The sequence below is a fragment of the Olea europaea genome, unplaced genomic scaffold (genome assembly GCF_002742605.1).
Source record: "Olea europaea var. sylvestris unplaced genomic scaffold, O_europaea_v1 scaffold3048, whole genome shotgun sequence".
Classification (NCBI taxonomy): domain Eukaryota; kingdom Viridiplantae; phylum Streptophyta; class Magnoliopsida; order Lamiales; family Oleaceae; genus Olea; species Olea europaea.
Genome location: NW_019249176.1, coordinates 31,422 through 48,544, shown reverse-complemented (window position 1 = coordinate 48,544; position 17,123 = coordinate 31,422). Strand labels below are relative to the sequence as shown.

The following is a 17,123-nucleotide window of genomic DNA, read 5'->3' as shown; positions in this document are numbered from 1 at the left end:
GTATTTAAGATTAATATATATGAAATATCACAATCTCCAATTGCACTGCACACTTACAACATAAAGTAACGAAAATTTATGGATGTATCTTCTATATGTCAGAAATAGTTGTAACAAAATCGAAATTCATTACATATTTAAGGCCTACACATACAAAACATATACAAAAGTATTTGGCATGTTTTTCAGTGTTTATTGAATTAAGGCAAGTTAATCAAGAGTAATTGATTGCTGACATTGATCTTTCTTCTGTTGTGTTTTGTGAATGCAGATTGTTTTATACGTGGAGTTGTATGTAAGTAATCTTACAACTCAATGGTTTTACTTTCTTTGCTTATGTAGAGCTGAATGATCTCTTTGCTTTCCCTCTTGCAGGCTTGTTGTGTTGAATATATTATTTTGGAGAGCGATAACTTATCATCTTTATTTCCAAATGCACATTTAAGCTTAGGAGCATTTGAATTAAACTCTCACCATCTTTTTGCATTGCTGACCACCCTTGCCGTTCTTCCGACTGTTTGGTTGCGAGACCTGAGCATTCTTAGCTATATTTCTGGTGAGTTTATTAACCATTTCACCATAGATTTTCAAGTTATAATCATCAGAACAGATAAAGACTCAAAAAATATAGCAATGATGAAGCTTGTCAATTCTGTGGATTTTGTCAATTTCTGTTCATATTATATCAGCACTTGTTTTTAGGTCCTATATTAGCCCATAACGTTATGTTATACCTATAAAGAAGAAGTTCCACGTCGATATATTTGATAGTTGAGGTAATTGGAAAGACAGAACAATTTGAACCTTAATATATGTACACTATAGTGTACACTTTAGTTTACATTTTACCACATGGTATTACCCTATTGAATAGTTTAAATTTCAAACAGTTTTTCTATCCAATTGACATTTGACAACGATGCAAGTGTCAACCAAAGTGTCAAAAATCAGTGTACAAATAGTAAAATTCGAACAATTTTGAATATCATTATTCGGTGGATAAATTGATCCCACTTATGTGAGCATCACAGTTTTGATAGTCTGTTTTCCAACTCTATCCATGCATAAACCAAATGAGCAAATAAATGAAAGAATTGCACTACACTTGCAGAATTTTTGCTCATAGATGTTTTACAGAAAAGACACATTGGTGGGGTGGGTGGTTGATTTTTTGGCATTTTATATCACGCATGGGGGTCGCGCACATTGAGAGTTCTAGCCAGATTCTGTGAACAAAAAATTTGTACATGTAGAATTTTCCATAAATTAATATCCGCTAAGTTGATGAAGACCGTGTTACTAAATAAAAAGAGCATAGAATACTCAATGAAGATGCCTTATGTATTTTGAAACAGTATGTCAATTTTGGAGATCCGGATCTAAATAAAGCACAATAATATGTCCAGTTTCAGGGAAATGTTTCGAATATTATTTTTCCAAAATAATTTAGAGGATCAGTTTTGCATGTGTTTGGATAAATACAATTGCATGATCATTAATGCACTTTCTGCATTTCCATTTGGGCTTGCAAATTGCAATATTTTCAGCCGGTGGAGTTGTTGCATCAGTCTTGGTGGTTGCTTGCTTGTTTTGGGTTGGCTTAGTTGATCAAGTTGGATTACAGACTAAAGGGACAACACTGACCCTTTCGACTCTTCCCGTTGCTATTGGTCTCTATGGTTATTGCTACTCGGGACATGCCGTGTTTCCCAATATCTATACATCAATGGAAAAACCTAGCCAATATCCTGCTGTCCTCCTAACAAGGTATAGCAAACCGTGAATTAATTTTATGGTCAAATAAAGAGCATGTTTGGCTAAACCTAAAAAAAGTACAGGTATTTTTTGGAAAGGGTAAAGATTTGAAAGTTACTTTTACCTCTTTTTTTGGCAAACTGCAAACATGTTTGGGGAAAAAAATTACATAAAACAACTTTTAAGTTTAGACATATACTGGGCTAAGCTTAAAAGTTACTTTTAAGTACTTTTACTTTTTTGGGCTCACTAAATATGCTCTTGGATCTGTTTTCTAGGTGCAAGTAGACCAGAGTATTAATACTTATTCTAAATCTCGGATACTCCCTGTCGGAAGAGACTCTGAGCAACTTAAATATAGCTTATTCTTCGGAAAATGCAAGTTCTTTGAAATGAATGCTTGTGAAGATTTTACATGTTTTGATGGATAATTCTAGGTTCATTAAACGATTCACCCTTTGCTCCTTACATTTTGTTAGCAATATGCTTAAACATAGTTGTTACAGAACACAAACTTGAGAGTAATAATGAGCAGGAATAAATAGAAACACTCTAAAACAGAGGTTTAGTAATTCACCCTTTTATGTGAGGTTATGTCCATTGGCTGCTGCAAATTTTTCACTAAAATCAATATGAAAAGGTTTATAATGAAGATCTCACACTTGCTGTTCTATTATCTCACCTCAGACTTCTTTCTATAGCCTAGGAATTTAGGGTGAGATAGTACAAAGAAATAAATACCCAATAATTGCAAGCAACTCTATCGAAACGTAGCATGGAAACTAGTACGTCGCATGAGTTTTAGCATGTTTTTGTTCAGTACCCCCCATGGTTATGATTCACATTGTTTCTTTACATATGCTGAAGGTTAGGCTTTGTTCCCCAATTTTTGCATTTTATTTAATTTATAGTACTCATAAAATACTCCTTGTGCTGGTTTGACTGAAAAACAAGAAGTTACTTCGTATACACAAATGCAATTAATTTGCTATTTTTGAATTTCTGAATCAACGATGTTGCAGTTTCGGTATCTGTACTTTGATGTATGCTGGAGTTGCTGTGCTAGGATACATGATGTTCGGAGAATCAACACAATCACAGTTTACCCTCAACATGCCTCAAGATTTAGTCGCATCTAAAATTGCTGTTTGGACTACAGTATGTTGTTCAATTGAAGATATTCCTTTTTGATTAATCAGTAACTTGAACACTTCATTTACATAATTGTCTCTGAATGTTCTTTGCAGGTAGTCAATCCGTTTACTAAATATCCTTTTTCGATTCAATAGGTTTTTAGAATACTACCAGTTTCAATTCATTAGAAGAGATTAATCCTTTAAGCTTCTACGATAAAAGAAAAAGAACCAGAACCGGGCTCTTTCCTTAATGAGAGACACATATGCATTAACCATCTCTCCGGTGGCTATGAGTCTCGAGGAATTGATACCATCAAACCACGCTAAATCTTATATTTATGCAATCCTTATACGAACAGCATTGGTGATATCTACATTGCTTGTCGGTCTTAGCATCCCATTCTTTGGTATGTTTTCATGTTCCGACTGTACCTTCAAAGAAAGTGCTAGAATTGGATTTTTATAGACAATCCTGTTTACCATTATTTGATATCTTTTCTGTTGTACAGGTCTCGTGATGGCATTGATTGGCTCTTTACTCACAATGCTAGTCGTAAGTTCTTTAACGTCCGTTTATACAAATCTACTTTAATACTACCAAATATTGTCGAATCCATCTTACCAAATATGTCATTGTACTAACTGAATTTCTTTTCCAGACTTTGATTCTTCCATGCGCTTGTTACTTGAGCATCTTAAGGGGAAGAATAGGCCTGTTTCAGGTAAATCACAGTGTCATTTTTCTATATAACTAGACTAGATATAGTGAGTCAGAATCAGTGCCTAATAGGGTTTCGCCCTTACGAGCAAGCAAGTTTGTCGCAATAGATTTATGGTGAATTAGAAGTTTTCCGCTCTAAAAGGATTTGTGTAATCGGCTCAAATTTATTAAGAATAAGACTTAGTTTTGCGCATCCACGTTGAATTACTTCGCTTGACTTTTGCAGATTAATGGACAATTTAGGAACCGAGTTTTATATCAAATTACAATCTTTTAGCACTTTGTGAATTTTCTTACTATATTTGTTATTTTTCTCGAATATAAATTAAATTAATGAATATATATGCATCTGTAATCTTCCATTTGACGACAAAATTGATATTCTTCTCTTCTAATTCATTTGCAGGGCTCAATTTGTGTAGTGATCATCGTAGTAGGCATCATATCATCAGTCTTTGGAACATACTCTGCCCTCTCTCGAATTATTGAGAATTTGAGCTAATATCTTTTCTTTATTTTTATTTCAAAAGAGTGTTTATATTCCAAAGAATGTCACTTTGTTTAGGCATATTTGATTGAGACAATGTAGTTTGATATTGTATATGTGTAATCTTCTATGTCAATTCTATATATTATAGGCTCGAGTTGCACTTAGAATAAAAAATTTCTCCTGTTTAATAAAGAGTTGCATGTGTCCATATTTGAACCTCATTCTTAATCCCCCCTCTCCCCCCCCCACCCGGCGGGCCCCCAAACTCATTTTTAATTACACATCTTATCAATAAAATAATTTTACATGTATATATAAAAAATTTCGCTACTTTTTAATCGAATATTTCTCTAAGAAAATCATTTTACTAAATTGATTTTAGAAAATGAGACTCAAACATGGACTAAATTTTGATTACATTATGTTTAATTAGTTGTATAAAATTTTAATTGCACTAAAGGTCTTTGACTTTTGACCATTCTAACATTTATTTTGTTTTTATACTTTTTGTTCCATATCTTCTTTTACTTAACACTTCTGAGCTTTGATGGTCGTTGTTGTGGAGTGAGAATGATGGATAAATATTTAATCGTACTTTTATATATTTTATTTTTGTATTAAAAAATATGATAGATAAGAATCGACATAAAAAACAAAATGATATAATTAATGGAACGCAATGAAAAATAAAAACATAACTTAAAAGGTAAGCAAAGAATAAATAAGTGTCAATTTCAAGAGCTTATTGTTCCAATGGTTATTGAACTTATGTCCATGTCTTTAATTGGTCACTAAAGTTTAAAATGTAAAGTTTTGATAATTGAACTTAGATCAATGTCTTTGATTACTTATCAAAGTTTAAAATGTTGGGTTTTGGCCATTAAACTTTGAAAAACGTTGTACATTACTCACTGAATTTTAAAAAATATTTTACATTATTCACTGTAAACTTGATATTTTTTAAAATTCAACAGTTATACTAATGAGTAACGTACGACATATTTCAAAATCTAGTAGTCAAAACTCGACATTTTAAATTTCAGAGGGTAATCTAAGACATACACCCGTAAGCAATTAAAGATATGGACTTAAGTTCAGTGATCAAAATTTGATATTTTAAATTTTAGTGACTAATCAAAGATATGGATCTAAGTTAAGTGACATTGCAACAATTAACTCGATTTTAACCATTTTTAATTTTCGCGCCGTGATTGCCAAGAAATTTCCTAATATATATGGTAATCGATTTTGCACGAGCGTTGAAACACTCACAACCAATGGCGTCTCTCTTCTTCCAAGTCCATGAAGCTGGGAGATAAAAAATTCCCAAAATTTCGTAAATCATTCTGGTTAATTTCTTTGATTTTTCTTTTGTGAAATGGATTCTACACCCAATAAATCATCTTCTGGATCGTCGTCGACTTTGCTGGCACCGGGTTTCCGATTCCATCCGACGGACGAGGAACTGGTGCGTTACTATTTACGGCGAAAAGTCTGCGGAAAGTCTTTCCGTTTCGATGCTATATCTGATATCGATATTTACAAGGCCGAACCTTGGGATCTCCCTAGTAAGCCATGCCGTTCTAGAATCTTCTTTTCGTGATTTTAATTTTCTTTTTATTTTTTAGAAATTGTTTATTGTTTCAGTTTCGTAGTTAGAACTTGGAACTATTTGTTTCGAGGTTCTTTTCTTGAAATAATTGACTGTAAAATTTCGTGTGGGTAATGTAGGTTTATATTATTATCGAGCTTGATATTTTTACTTTTTAGTTTTTTTATTTATTTTTTATTTTTTTAATGTTTAGGGTGGATTCTGTAGTGAACTATATGTGATTTCGAAACAAGGTTTGACTTATGTACTAACTACTAACTGGCATTTGTTTCGCCTCCATTGGAAAGAATTTATAAATGGTTTAATTTATTCATAGAGAGGAATTAGCCATGGATAATTGGATAGTACTTGCGGATCATTTTGGAATATGGGGTTGAATATGACGTTTGATCAATTTGTAAATGATCTATCAATTTGCCAAATGGAGCAAATCATCATGAAATTTTTAAGTTTTGTGTCAACTTAATGATGGATAGTAGTATCTCTCTTGAAATTTAAAGGAATGTAATTTCCCTCACCTTTTCTCCCCTACCAACGAGAAAATCTAGCCCCCATTTGTTTCTCATTATTTGCCCATTAAAATGAAAAATATTACCATTATCCATTATATCAAACCACCATATTTGACTTTTTATCTCTTGTGTGGGCTCGTAACGACTATATTTTTCATTCTCATTTTTATATTAATGTGTATCAAACGGGGCCTTAGTTTAAAATTTTGATCCACATGGAGGCCTAGTGAATTTTCAAGTATCGTGTCAACTGATTTTCTTTTATTTAACTACATGTTTGTATCAAGATCACCCAACTCTCCATGCAAATACGTAGCATCTATTCTACCTCCATCGATGCCTTCTACACCACTAACATAACATTTGCATATCTTATCTTCTGATGTTTGAAAATTTTTATTTAATTTTATCATAAATATGGTGGGTTTTAGGTATGTCAAGGCTAAAGACTAGAGATTCAGAGTGGTATTTTTTCAGCATTCTGGACAAGAAGTATGGGAATGGATCAAAGACCAACCGGGCAACTGAAAAAGGATATTGGAAGACGACAGGGAAGGACAGGGCAGTCTACCATAAATCAGTCATCATTGGGATGAAGAAAACTCTTGTTTATCATAGCGGCCGTGCTCCAAAGGGTATGAGGACTAACTGGGTTATGCATGAGTACAGGCTCGTTGATCTGGAGTTAGAGAGAGCTGGAATTATTCAGGTGAGGGCACGTGATTATGTATCTCAATTCTTAATTATTCTCGTGCTTTGACTTAAAGATGTATTTTCTGTTGACAGAAGTAGTATGCATTATTGAATGTTCAAGAAACCTGAAGAAAACTGTTGACAGTTTTTGTCTGAAGGAAAATATTAGAGGAAATGTATGTGATGAGTGATTTTCTGAGGATTTGGATGTCGGAGTAAGTGAGATCGAGAAATATTAAACCTGGGAAGATATCACAATCTTATAGTCGTTATTATTATGCTACTAGCATATTAACGAAAAAACAAAAAGAAGGCAGAATTTGGTCTGTTTGAATTGAGAAGCATTGAACTTGAGATGAAATTGCCACTTTTATTGTTATTGTTCTTGTTCTTGTTGTGATTGTGATTGGATTGTTATCATTTTTACTAGAATAACGAACATTAATTTCTCATCATAGTACATTCAAAGAGAACTTAATTGTTCTAGTTTCATTTCTTGTTTGAAATTCTTGACTGATCTCTTTATTTAATTTTATAATCTCTGTTTATTTTGGTGGAGAAGGATGCATTTGTACTGTGCCGAGTATTCCAAAAGAGTGGTTCTGGGCCGAAGAATGGCGAAAAGTATGGGGCACCATTTGTGGAGGAGGAGTGGGAGGACGACGAGGTGGAAATGGCTACCAAGGAAGAGGCTGCAGAGGAAGTGGATTTTGGCGGTGATGCCTATTTGGATGGCCATGACCTTGAGCAGGTTTGTACTCGTTTAACATTGTGGATTGTTTGTCTACATGCAAATGATGGAATTTTAGAGCATTTAAAAATTACAGTGAATGAATTAAGACAAGGAAGCATCCAAGTAAAATATGCCAAGTGATCCTCGAATTCATTTGCCTTAAATGGTAAAGCCATAAATCTGGAGTTTTATGCTATTTTTTCTGATGGTAAGAAGTTGAGAAAGTCAATTATCCAATTGAAATATGATAAAGGAGCTCCATGTGCATTTCCTTGAAATGGGGGATCTGCAAAATTTGTACACTGATATTTTTATCTAGTTTGGATCTGAAAGACAGTGGAGATATAACAGACAATTGAATTGAGAAGAATAGCTGACGAGTTTAAGATTCTTGCACGAGCTTTTGTTCATGAAACACAGTATTTTTGTACTGCAGCTGTTGGATGCATATTAGCCAATGGTGGAAGTGTTTTGTTGTGCATTCTTCAGTTATGCACTCGTGGTTTTGTTTCTTCTCCTCACATAAATTCCGTCCCCATTGTTGGTTGAAATATATGCAGGTTGAAATTTGTATCACTTGGTTATGTAAATTTATATTGTCACCATCCAACTACAGCTATAACTAAGGGGGGGGAAAAAAAAAAGGAACAGAGAGGAAGAGTGGAGACCAAAAACTGCACCTTTATTTTCTCTTACCAATTAGTTCCCCCGATAAAGAAAGTCATTGAGCTAGAATAGATTTATTATTGAGTTTGTAACTCCGGTTTAGGTCATTATCTTTTAGTCATCCAAAAGCATTAGTTTGTAGTGACGCTTGGTCTTGTTCTGAATGTTTTTGGAACCTAATTAAATTTATCATTTAGGCTGTATATGACCAATCTCAAGCCAGAGAAGCCTCTGAGTCTACAATAAGCTTTATGATCTTTATATGATAGAATGCTTCTTTTGCCAGATTCTTGGAACAGACGTTACATCAGATGTTACTACTTTTCCATTGAATTTCTACTCTGTGGAAGATGGCAGCAATGGAAAGGAATCCACCACAGTTGACTCCCAAAAGCTCTTGTTGGGTGTCCCCAAATATCAGTGTGAGCCAGAGCAGTCCGATGATAAGAAGTTATGTGACATACCCGATTCATATGATGTTGATGGAAAACTACTCAAGCATGAATACATTGGAGAATCAAGCAAGACTGGGAATTCTGAGGTGGATTACTTGCTGGATGAAACCTGGTTGGATGCTTTTGATAACATTCAGTCTGATGATGGAGGATTTATTGAAACTAATGATCTCTTTAATTCTGTTGGAGATGATACCTCTACTTTTGACATGCTCGAGGAGTACCTTACATTCTTTGATGCTGAAGATGGCAACTCACAGTATTTCGCATACAATCCTTCAAAGATGATGGGAAATGAGGACCTTGTTTCTGATGAAGCATTCCTTGTTCAGAAGGTGATTCTACACCTTGAATTATGTTTTCAATGTTTGCTTTGCTATATTGGTACAGAGTTTAATTTGCCCATATGTGCCAGACTATAAATGAACCAACTCAGCAAGATACTACATCTAGCAGACAAACATTTGACAATAACAATGACTCTGATGCTGAACCATCCCCTAAGAACGAATCTGCGAAATTTGAATCAGGTAAGGAAGATCATCATTCTAATTAGAAGTAGCAGTCTTGCACAGAGTTTGACTCTCCTGCCATCCTAGTCGATAATTTTATAAATTACTCTCTCTTTGATTCAATTTGGCTATGCTTTATAATTGTGCAGATTTTCAGCATCCACTCATGAAGCAGGCTAATAACATATTGGGCAGCATCTCTGCGCCTCCCGCATTTGCTTCAGAGATTTATCCAAAAGATGCTGCTCTTCGTTTCAATTCTGTAGCTCAGTCTTCCAGTTCGGCACATATTACTGCTGGCATGGTTCAATTACGAAATTTAACCATGGGTGGAAATGGGGCAGACAATTCATTTGGCAAGCTCGGGAACTTAAACATTGTTCTTTCTTTTGGTCTGTCACAAGGTTCTCATGGTTCTACGAGCTTGGAATCAAGTGTTATACTTCCTGAAAAGACTGTTTCAGCAATTTCTAGGGGCTGGTACTATATTTTCCTATGGGTCCTAATTCTCTCCATGAGCTTCAAAATTGGGACCTATATATGTGCGAGGTAAAGTGTCACAAGTAGAAAATATATGTCAAAGATCCAAAAACCATAGCGTGGTTGAAGAGTTGTAGGTAGACTTTTTAGATATTCTCAAATTGATACCAAGCTACATAAATGCATGATTGTTTATTCTGTATCTTATATTTAAGTTTTGAGTCTTGTTTTAGTGTGTTGAATACTTTCCTTCTGTAGGTTGACACTATTCTGTTCTCCAATGTCAGTCTAAGCTTCTACTCCGGAAGCATACCGATTTTCATAATTTGTATTTCTACTTTAATAATTGATTATATCTTTGACTCTTTATTTATTTATTATTTTTCATGTCGTTTAATTTCATTCACTTTGATTGTGATTATAATATATCTTGGGTAGATGGTGATGATAGTGGTAATGTTAAATTCTCCTCGTTGGCTGCTAAATTTGTAAGCAGATATTTTTATTCATTTGTTCTTGTAGTAGATAAACTCGATCTCAATGCGAGTCCAATGTGGATTGATTCGTCAGTGTAAAAAGTCTGAGAACTCTGGTATTTTTAGGGAATGCCCGTCACCATGAACCACTTCAAATTGTGCGTATGCTTTGTTCATTTTTCTGTTTATAATTGCTTTCAAAAATAGCGATTTGGACTTTATTTACAATAGCATGAAACTTGTGAAGTGAAGCTGTATTGGAATGTTGGGACGAACTAGAAAAGTTTTGATAAATTATTGGTCTACTACTAACTCTTCTATATGATCAAAAGATTTTAATTCCATTCCGTCGAGTGAAGCCAGGAGCTCTGTTGTACTTGCCGGATTCTTGAAAACGCCTTGTTTAGTGGCTTCACATTTCTCCCGGGAGCATTGTATCGCCAGGAAGATCACATACAGCAATACCCTATGAATAAGAGAGCCATTAATATGGCTTCTACAATGTCAACTGCAGAATGCGGCTACTGGGAAATTTAATTCTTACCTCGCCTGTAAGATGGGCTACACATCTCTTCTCAGCCAGCAGTTCGGCTTCTGTCTGCAAAATAATACATTTTAGGTATATCAAAGTTCAAATTAACCTTAAAAGCACTTGGCGCGGGGCTGTTTAAAAGTATTGTATAAGATCCATGTTTTGATTCATTTTGATATTTCTAGGCAATGTCTTTTCATCTATCCTTCTCTAAACGAAAACTTAGGCTCCTGCAACATATTTGGTTAAGCTTAAAAAGAAGGATTATGCTATTTGTCTAGAAAAAGACATCAAGTGTGCCAAAAAATGATGTGTAACAAAATGATTGGACGAAAAAGTTGACTTGTGTTTTAATCTGTCCCATGATAGAGTATCATATGGCATTATGTAAAATTTGATTTACGTATAGTAAGGTCTTCAAAAAAAAAAAAAATTTATTTCTTGTGACAGTTTCATGGACTTAATGCCAAAAAGTTAAGTGTTTATATGAAAATAAAAAAGAGAGAAATTATGAAACATATGAAAAGGAAGGACGACTTAGTTGGCTTGACATGTCTTGTGTACATCTAAAGAAGTTCATGTTCATAAGAGTGATGTGATCTCAGTAAAAATATGTGACATAATTAATATAGTCGGTCAAATTTATAAACGATCTAGTTGCATTCAATATTTCAGCGGATCTAGCAATAATAAGATATAGTATGTAGTTGTATATTTTAGCATATGAAATCCCAGCCTCTTGATACCATATCAGACCATAATCAGGAATAAAGATTAAATAGCTGGTATATAATAGCCAATATCAAATGATAAGACATACCATTTTAATTCGGCTGCGAAGGTAGTCGTCAATAATTACGTCCTTAACAAGTTCATAATCACCATCTCCCTAAGAATGTAGTAACAAAAAGTTAGATGAGATCTTAGATGAAAGCTTGAGCAGAGGAATGTTACAAGAAAGGGATTCTTTGGAGACGCTTACTTTTGACCTGCATGGCATACTGAAAACAATATCCTCTGCTATCCCATAAGGATTTCCGGCAGTGTATACCTAAAATTTTATTTGAAATTAAGAATAAAAGATATTGAAAAACATCAACAGCCATTGTGCATGGAGAATCACAAGCGCTAAATGCTAAAAAATTGCAATGATTTTTGTTCTTTAAACAACATGAAAAGGTGTTCGAATGCAATCGTACTGGTTTAAAAATAAAATTAAAAAAAAAAAAAAGTTTCAATATTAATTGATCTCATTTTTGAGAACTTTCATAATGATATATAAAATTGAACTTTGCATTGAAGTCGTTATGAACTTACTCCAGAAGAAATCCAATCTCCCTCAGGCGTAGGAGTTACAAGAGACCTTATGGCATCCACAACTGACACAGCAGTTGATGCAGCGGAAGATCGTCCCCATTTCTTAATAAGAACACCACCTCTCTGAAAGTCAAATTTTAATATAATTAACTACCGACTATAGTTTACATATAACGCTGAAACAAGAAACTTTAGTTTGAGATCTCACCTTCTGAACCATTTCCGTGAACTCTTCTTCTAACCATTTAGTATCTTTGATAACCTCTTTGACGGGTATGCCGTTGATTTTAGCATTTAAGAAGTCCGGAACCTGTTAATATAAGCCGGGAATAGTTTAATGAGACTTTAGGTGTGTTGGAACACTTCATCCAAAAAGCTTAAAGCTTAAGGTGTTAGAGAAGGAAAAATTAATTATTTATTTAAATTATGTCTTTGTCATGCCCCTTCACGTGTAGGTCAGATTCATTTTTTTCATAAAAAACATAACATATGATCAATTTTCATAAATGGGCAGTGATGAGACTTATTCTGAGGACCTCTACCTACTTTGATATTTAAATTATGTTTTCAAAAAGATGTTGTACGACGGACTTTGAAGAATTACCTGAGTGGTCGAGTGGTTCCCCCAAATTGTAACATTGGATACTTTATCATAGAAAACTCCTGCTTTTAGAGCCAGCTGCACAAACCATAAAACATGAGAAGTTCAATCCTTGTCTTGATCGAGACGAAAAGAAAATGAAAATATGAATTATCTTAACATGGTTGGCAGACCTGACATTTTGCTCTATTCTCATCTAATCTAGTCAAAGCGTGGAAATTTTTTGCAGGAATATCTGGAGCATTTTTCAGACAGATCAATGCACTTCAAAAGAAGGAAAATAAATTAGTAACGCATCAGTGGAAGTTAAAAAAAACTTGGCATCAAGCAAAAGAGAAATATTGCATTACTTTGTATTGCATGGATTCCCCACCACTATAACTTTGACATTCCGGGACGCAACAGCATTGAGAGCTTTTCCCTGTATCGAAATATAACTATATTAATATGTTTACATTTTAAGAAACTAAAATGACTAGGATTCGTAAACATGAAAATGCCCAACTTATGTTGATTTTTAAGAAAAAGAAAACACCTGCTCCGCAAAGATTTGCCCGTTTATGTCTAATAAGTCAGCCCGTTCCATTCCAGGGCCACGAGGTTTTGCTCCAATCAGAAGTGCCCAATCTGCATCTTGGAACACTTCATAAGCATCGATGCCGATACTCACTTCCCTCAACAGAGGAAACAAGGAATCCTCAAGTTCCATTGCTACACCTGAAATATGTTGGTAAAATATTAATTAGCTAATAAATACAGTAATTGCAATCTTGAAAAAACTTAAAATTTCATATTCCGTAGAAATGCAGTCAGCTTCCAGAATTCATGTATAACATTGTAGGTGGAAAATTTTACAAGATTGTATGAAGTTTAGAGAAATTGGTATCAACTTAAGATTATATTATATAATTCTCTCTCAACAATTTACTAGACAATTATCTAGGAAAATGGGCATACTTCAACATAGTAAAAAACTACCTGTATTTGTTGCTTGATAATTTATATTCGCACTCATTTTGGATTTTGGAAGGGAGAGTGAGGGCAACTACTTAAATTACCTTCGAGAGCTTCGAATGATCGCTCTGACCCCAATAGTTTTAACGCAATAGGTTGATCTGGCCCAAACACCTCACCAGAAGCTAGCTGCCATATGTAACAAATTCTTGTAAAAAATACTGAGTTTTGTGCCATAATGATGTTGCAACTACTGTGTTAATCATCAGAATGATTAATTTATTCATGGATAGAAGGTAATTTTTCTTTAGTAACAAAAAGGCTTCATGTATTATCATTCCATTACTTTAATCATAAGCAGCAGAGGACAGATACTGCAGGAATCAGGATATAAAGCATCTATATGTTGAGAACAGGAATTCGACGATTTCATGGATCTAAGTGCATGTTTGTCAATTATGTAATTTCAATTTATAAGTAAATAACTGTTTTTTATTGATCAAAGTTGGAAATTATTAAGTTACTTAATTTAAAAGTAACTTTAACCTTACAATCAAAACAAGTAACTTTGTTTACTTTTAAGTAAGAAAAAGGTTACAAATTCAAAAATGTTCAAAAACGAATTTTGACTCACTTTTTAGCTTAGCCAAACATGATGCTTAATCGTTTGCCTCGAAGAAGCAACAATTATAGATGCTACCATTGTTTAGGATGATCCAACTCAACAAAGATTTAAAGAAAAACATTTTCTACCTTGAAAAGGAGATGATTGGAAATCATTCCGGCTGCACCCGAGATAGCAATATTAATCAGTTTCTTCCAAGACTTTGTCTCCTCTCCCTGTGTATACGTTAAAGCACAAAAAAAAAAAAAAAAAAAAAATTGAATTAACATATTAATTAAAAGGAATGCTTGCCCCCTTCCAAAATTTAATAGGCACAAGTTTATTCCTTCTTCCTGTTAGTCTAACAAATCATTTAGCACAACATTGAACAGATGCTACATGTAACTGTCATTTTCAGATTTTTTGGGGTTAATATCCTAATAAGATCTATACTGTGGACTATGCGGTGAAAGAGCAATAATTCCAATTCAGAGATATTCTACCTGCTTATCAGTTCTGTTATCATGGCAAACACAGTATGAATACAAATTTTTGGTGTATGGTATGGATAAAAGTTCTCAACACGAAGTTAGAATAAGATTTGGATATTAAACATAAGTCACTTGCATCCAAGAATAATTTGCAGCTACAGTTATATTACGAGCTGAAAAAGTCCTATATGGAATAACTTGATCTCTTTAGGTTTCATCTGACTTAACAAATGCCTAATACTTCATAGACTTTGATTAAAAAGAAAAAATTTCTCTTACCCCAAAGTTCTCGAGAGTGTATTTATAATAGTTGCCACAAAACCAAGACTAGAAAATATTTGCAAATGGTCAGGTATAATCATTAATATGAAATGAATTCTCAAAAGATTTTGGGCCTCTCGTTGTAGAGTTTTGTCACAAAAGGTACTTTACGAAAGCGTTCTTTCGAAAATGACTTTGAGAAAGGAGTTTAAATTTAGTGTTTGGCAAATGCAAGTTGCAAGAATACTGTACAGCAAGATTATAGTCTCTGCTACCTGATTTCTTCATATGCTCTGTTGTCTACTCCAGGACCTCGATTAACTTTCCTGGACTTGCCCCTAATCATTCATCTAGAAACAGCATTTGCAAGAGACGACAGGAGCTTCAGCATAGATTAATGCAACACATGGCAGTTACAATTTAGGTAGCGTTCTTTTCCTTAATTTGTTTCCTCAAAACAAGGAAGAAATAAAGTTTGACCCTATCTTAATACCAAAAGTATAAATCCAGTTATTTCAACTAAATAAAGCCTAAATAATCAGTTCTAATGACTTCAACAAAGTGAATATCTCTCCGCCCTCCGCGTTCCCCTCCAGCTGCACAAAAATCTCTCTCTGTTCTTGTATCTTACACTACTACACCACAATTCAACCAGGTTTACTACAGATCAAAGCCAAGAAGTGCTCTAAATTTCATGAACTACCTACACCTCAGGAAACAGCACTTATGTCTACAAAAACAAGTAGACCACAAGCACTACTGTACGACTAATAAGACACATCAAAAACTATTTCATAGTTTTATCAAAGCTTCTCTTACCCATTTTCCGTCAATTAGCCAAGGCTTACTATAAGTCAAAAGTTCAAACAGAATGAACACGTTCACAAAATAAGTAAAATAAGCCCATATGATATTGGAAAACTTACAGCCATGAGATCATAAGTAAGACAAAAGATTCCATAGCAATCAGGTTTCTTCTTGGGTTCCTCAGTGTTTACAGTCACTGGTGCTTGAACTTCCCTGAAAAAAATCCACCGCATAACCATACTAGCAGTCGAACACTTATTATACGTTTATATCCAAAAGAATCCAAAAAGTGAAGGGGGGGAAAAAAAAAACGTAGTTTACTTTGAGGTTACAGAGCAGCATATTCTTGAATTATGGGGCTGAGGGAGCGGCCTAAGACTGATACGGCGGTTATAAGAAAGCCGGGTTGACAAAGAGGAGAGTTGTGAAGAATTTTGAAGGTCAATTTTGGTGTGTAAATCTGCCAACGCCATTAAACTGTGGCGGCAACGAAACAAAGAGTTGCAACTTGCAAGTTGATAGAAAGTGAAAATTTTGATTTGAGTTGAAAAAGGAAGTGAATGCTTGTTGAATGGGAGGAAGTAAAAAGTGAGGCACGACGCCCGAACGTAGTTTATAAGGCCATGCATATGACACTTGTCAATGCAATATCTATGTATCTAATTATCCAATTTCTGACTTTCCTAAATTTAAATAAATTTCCATAAATTTTATAAGAATCTAAACTTGATCATATATATTTTTAAGCTTAAAATCAATCCAAATCTTTTAATAATTCTTTTATTAAGAAAATCTTTATAAATTTAGTAGTTATTGAAGATAATTTCATTGAATTTTATTAAAATCTCAATTGGGAATTCCTAAATTTTAGTGAATTTCATTAAAAACTCAACTGAAAACACTTAAATTTAAAAAGATTTTTAAAATTTATCTCAATTTCAATTGAGGACACCCTTTAAGAGTTTATTGAACCTCTATTTGGTTTAGATAAAAATTCAATTTTTAGTAAATTTTGAAAAAAAGTTGATGAAATATGTAATTGAAAAATTAATGAAAATTATGTGTGGTTGATAACAAATTTTAAAAGTAAAGAGCCAAACCCAAACAGGGTCTTTATGCCTGCTAGAATGGGCAGAGGGGCCGAAATCAGCCCCTCCCACTCGGACAGGAAACGGTCCCGCCAAAATCAAGAATGGGTTGAAATTTGGTTGCAAAATAATTTCAATTTGTTAGGGTTTTGATTAATTATAAGTTTATAACCTCATCTCTAATCGCCCAAAAAATTGAAGATAAAATATCAATACTAAACAAAGGC

At 33.9% G+C, this 17,123-nt stretch overlaps 3 protein-coding genes across 4 annotated transcripts; 2 read left to right on the top strand and 1 right to left on the bottom strand.

The window, feature by feature from the left end:
- Positions 1–277: 277 nt before the first annotated feature.
- LOC111384925 (amino acid transporter AVT1C-like) lies at positions 278–4,247 on the top strand. The gene is made up of 9 exons (XM_023009273.1): positions 278–295; positions 376–556; positions 1,548–1,767; positions 2,778–2,913; positions 3,003–3,022; positions 3,153–3,298; positions 3,401–3,444; positions 3,551–3,613; positions 4,019–4,247. Exons 3-9 carry the CDS (start codon positions 1,727–1,729, stop codon positions 4,112–4,114), a joined length of 546 nt encoding a protein of 181 aa, XP_022865041.1. The 5' UTR covers positions 278–295; positions 376–556; positions 1,548–1,726; the 3' UTR covers positions 4,115–4,247.
- Positions 4,248–5,356: 1,109 nt separating this feature from the next.
- Positions 5,357–10,130, top strand: LOC111384919 (NAC domain-containing protein 53-like). The gene is made up of 6 exons (XM_023009265.1): positions 5,357–5,670; positions 6,658–6,935; positions 7,482–7,670; positions 8,605–9,108; positions 9,189–9,303; positions 9,435–10,130. Exons 1-6 carry the CDS (start codon positions 5,481–5,483, stop codon positions 9,836–9,838), a joined length of 1,680 nt encoding a protein of 559 aa, XP_022865033.1. The 5' UTR covers positions 5,357–5,480; the 3' UTR covers positions 9,839–10,130.
- Positions 10,131–10,377: 247 nt separating this feature from the next.
- LOC111384921 (malate dehydrogenase [NADP], chloroplastic) lies at positions 10,378–16,377 on the bottom strand. Of its 2 annotated transcripts, none has more exons than XM_023009268.1 (14): positions 16,130–16,377; positions 15,928–16,021; positions 14,399–14,485; positions 13,750–13,834; positions 13,227–13,408; positions 13,042–13,112; positions 12,865–12,955; positions 12,695–12,769; positions 12,299–12,400; positions 12,091–12,213; positions 11,756–11,824; positions 11,594–11,662; positions 10,786–10,839; positions 10,378–10,707 (listed from the first exon to the last, which is right to left on the bottom strand). In XM_023009268.1, the coding sequence occupies exons 1-14, from the start codon at positions 16,279–16,281 to the stop codon at positions 10,654–10,656; spliced, it is 1,308 nt and encodes a 435-aa protein (XP_022865036.1). In that variant the 5' UTR covers positions 16,282–16,377; the 3' UTR covers positions 10,378–10,653. The 2 variants fall into 2 exon arrangements, with proteins under 2 accessions (XP_022865036.1, XP_022865037.1); XM_023009269.1 differs by lacking the exon at positions 16,130–16,377 and adding an exon at positions 15,277–15,351.
- Positions 16,378–17,123: the final 746 nt, after the last annotated feature.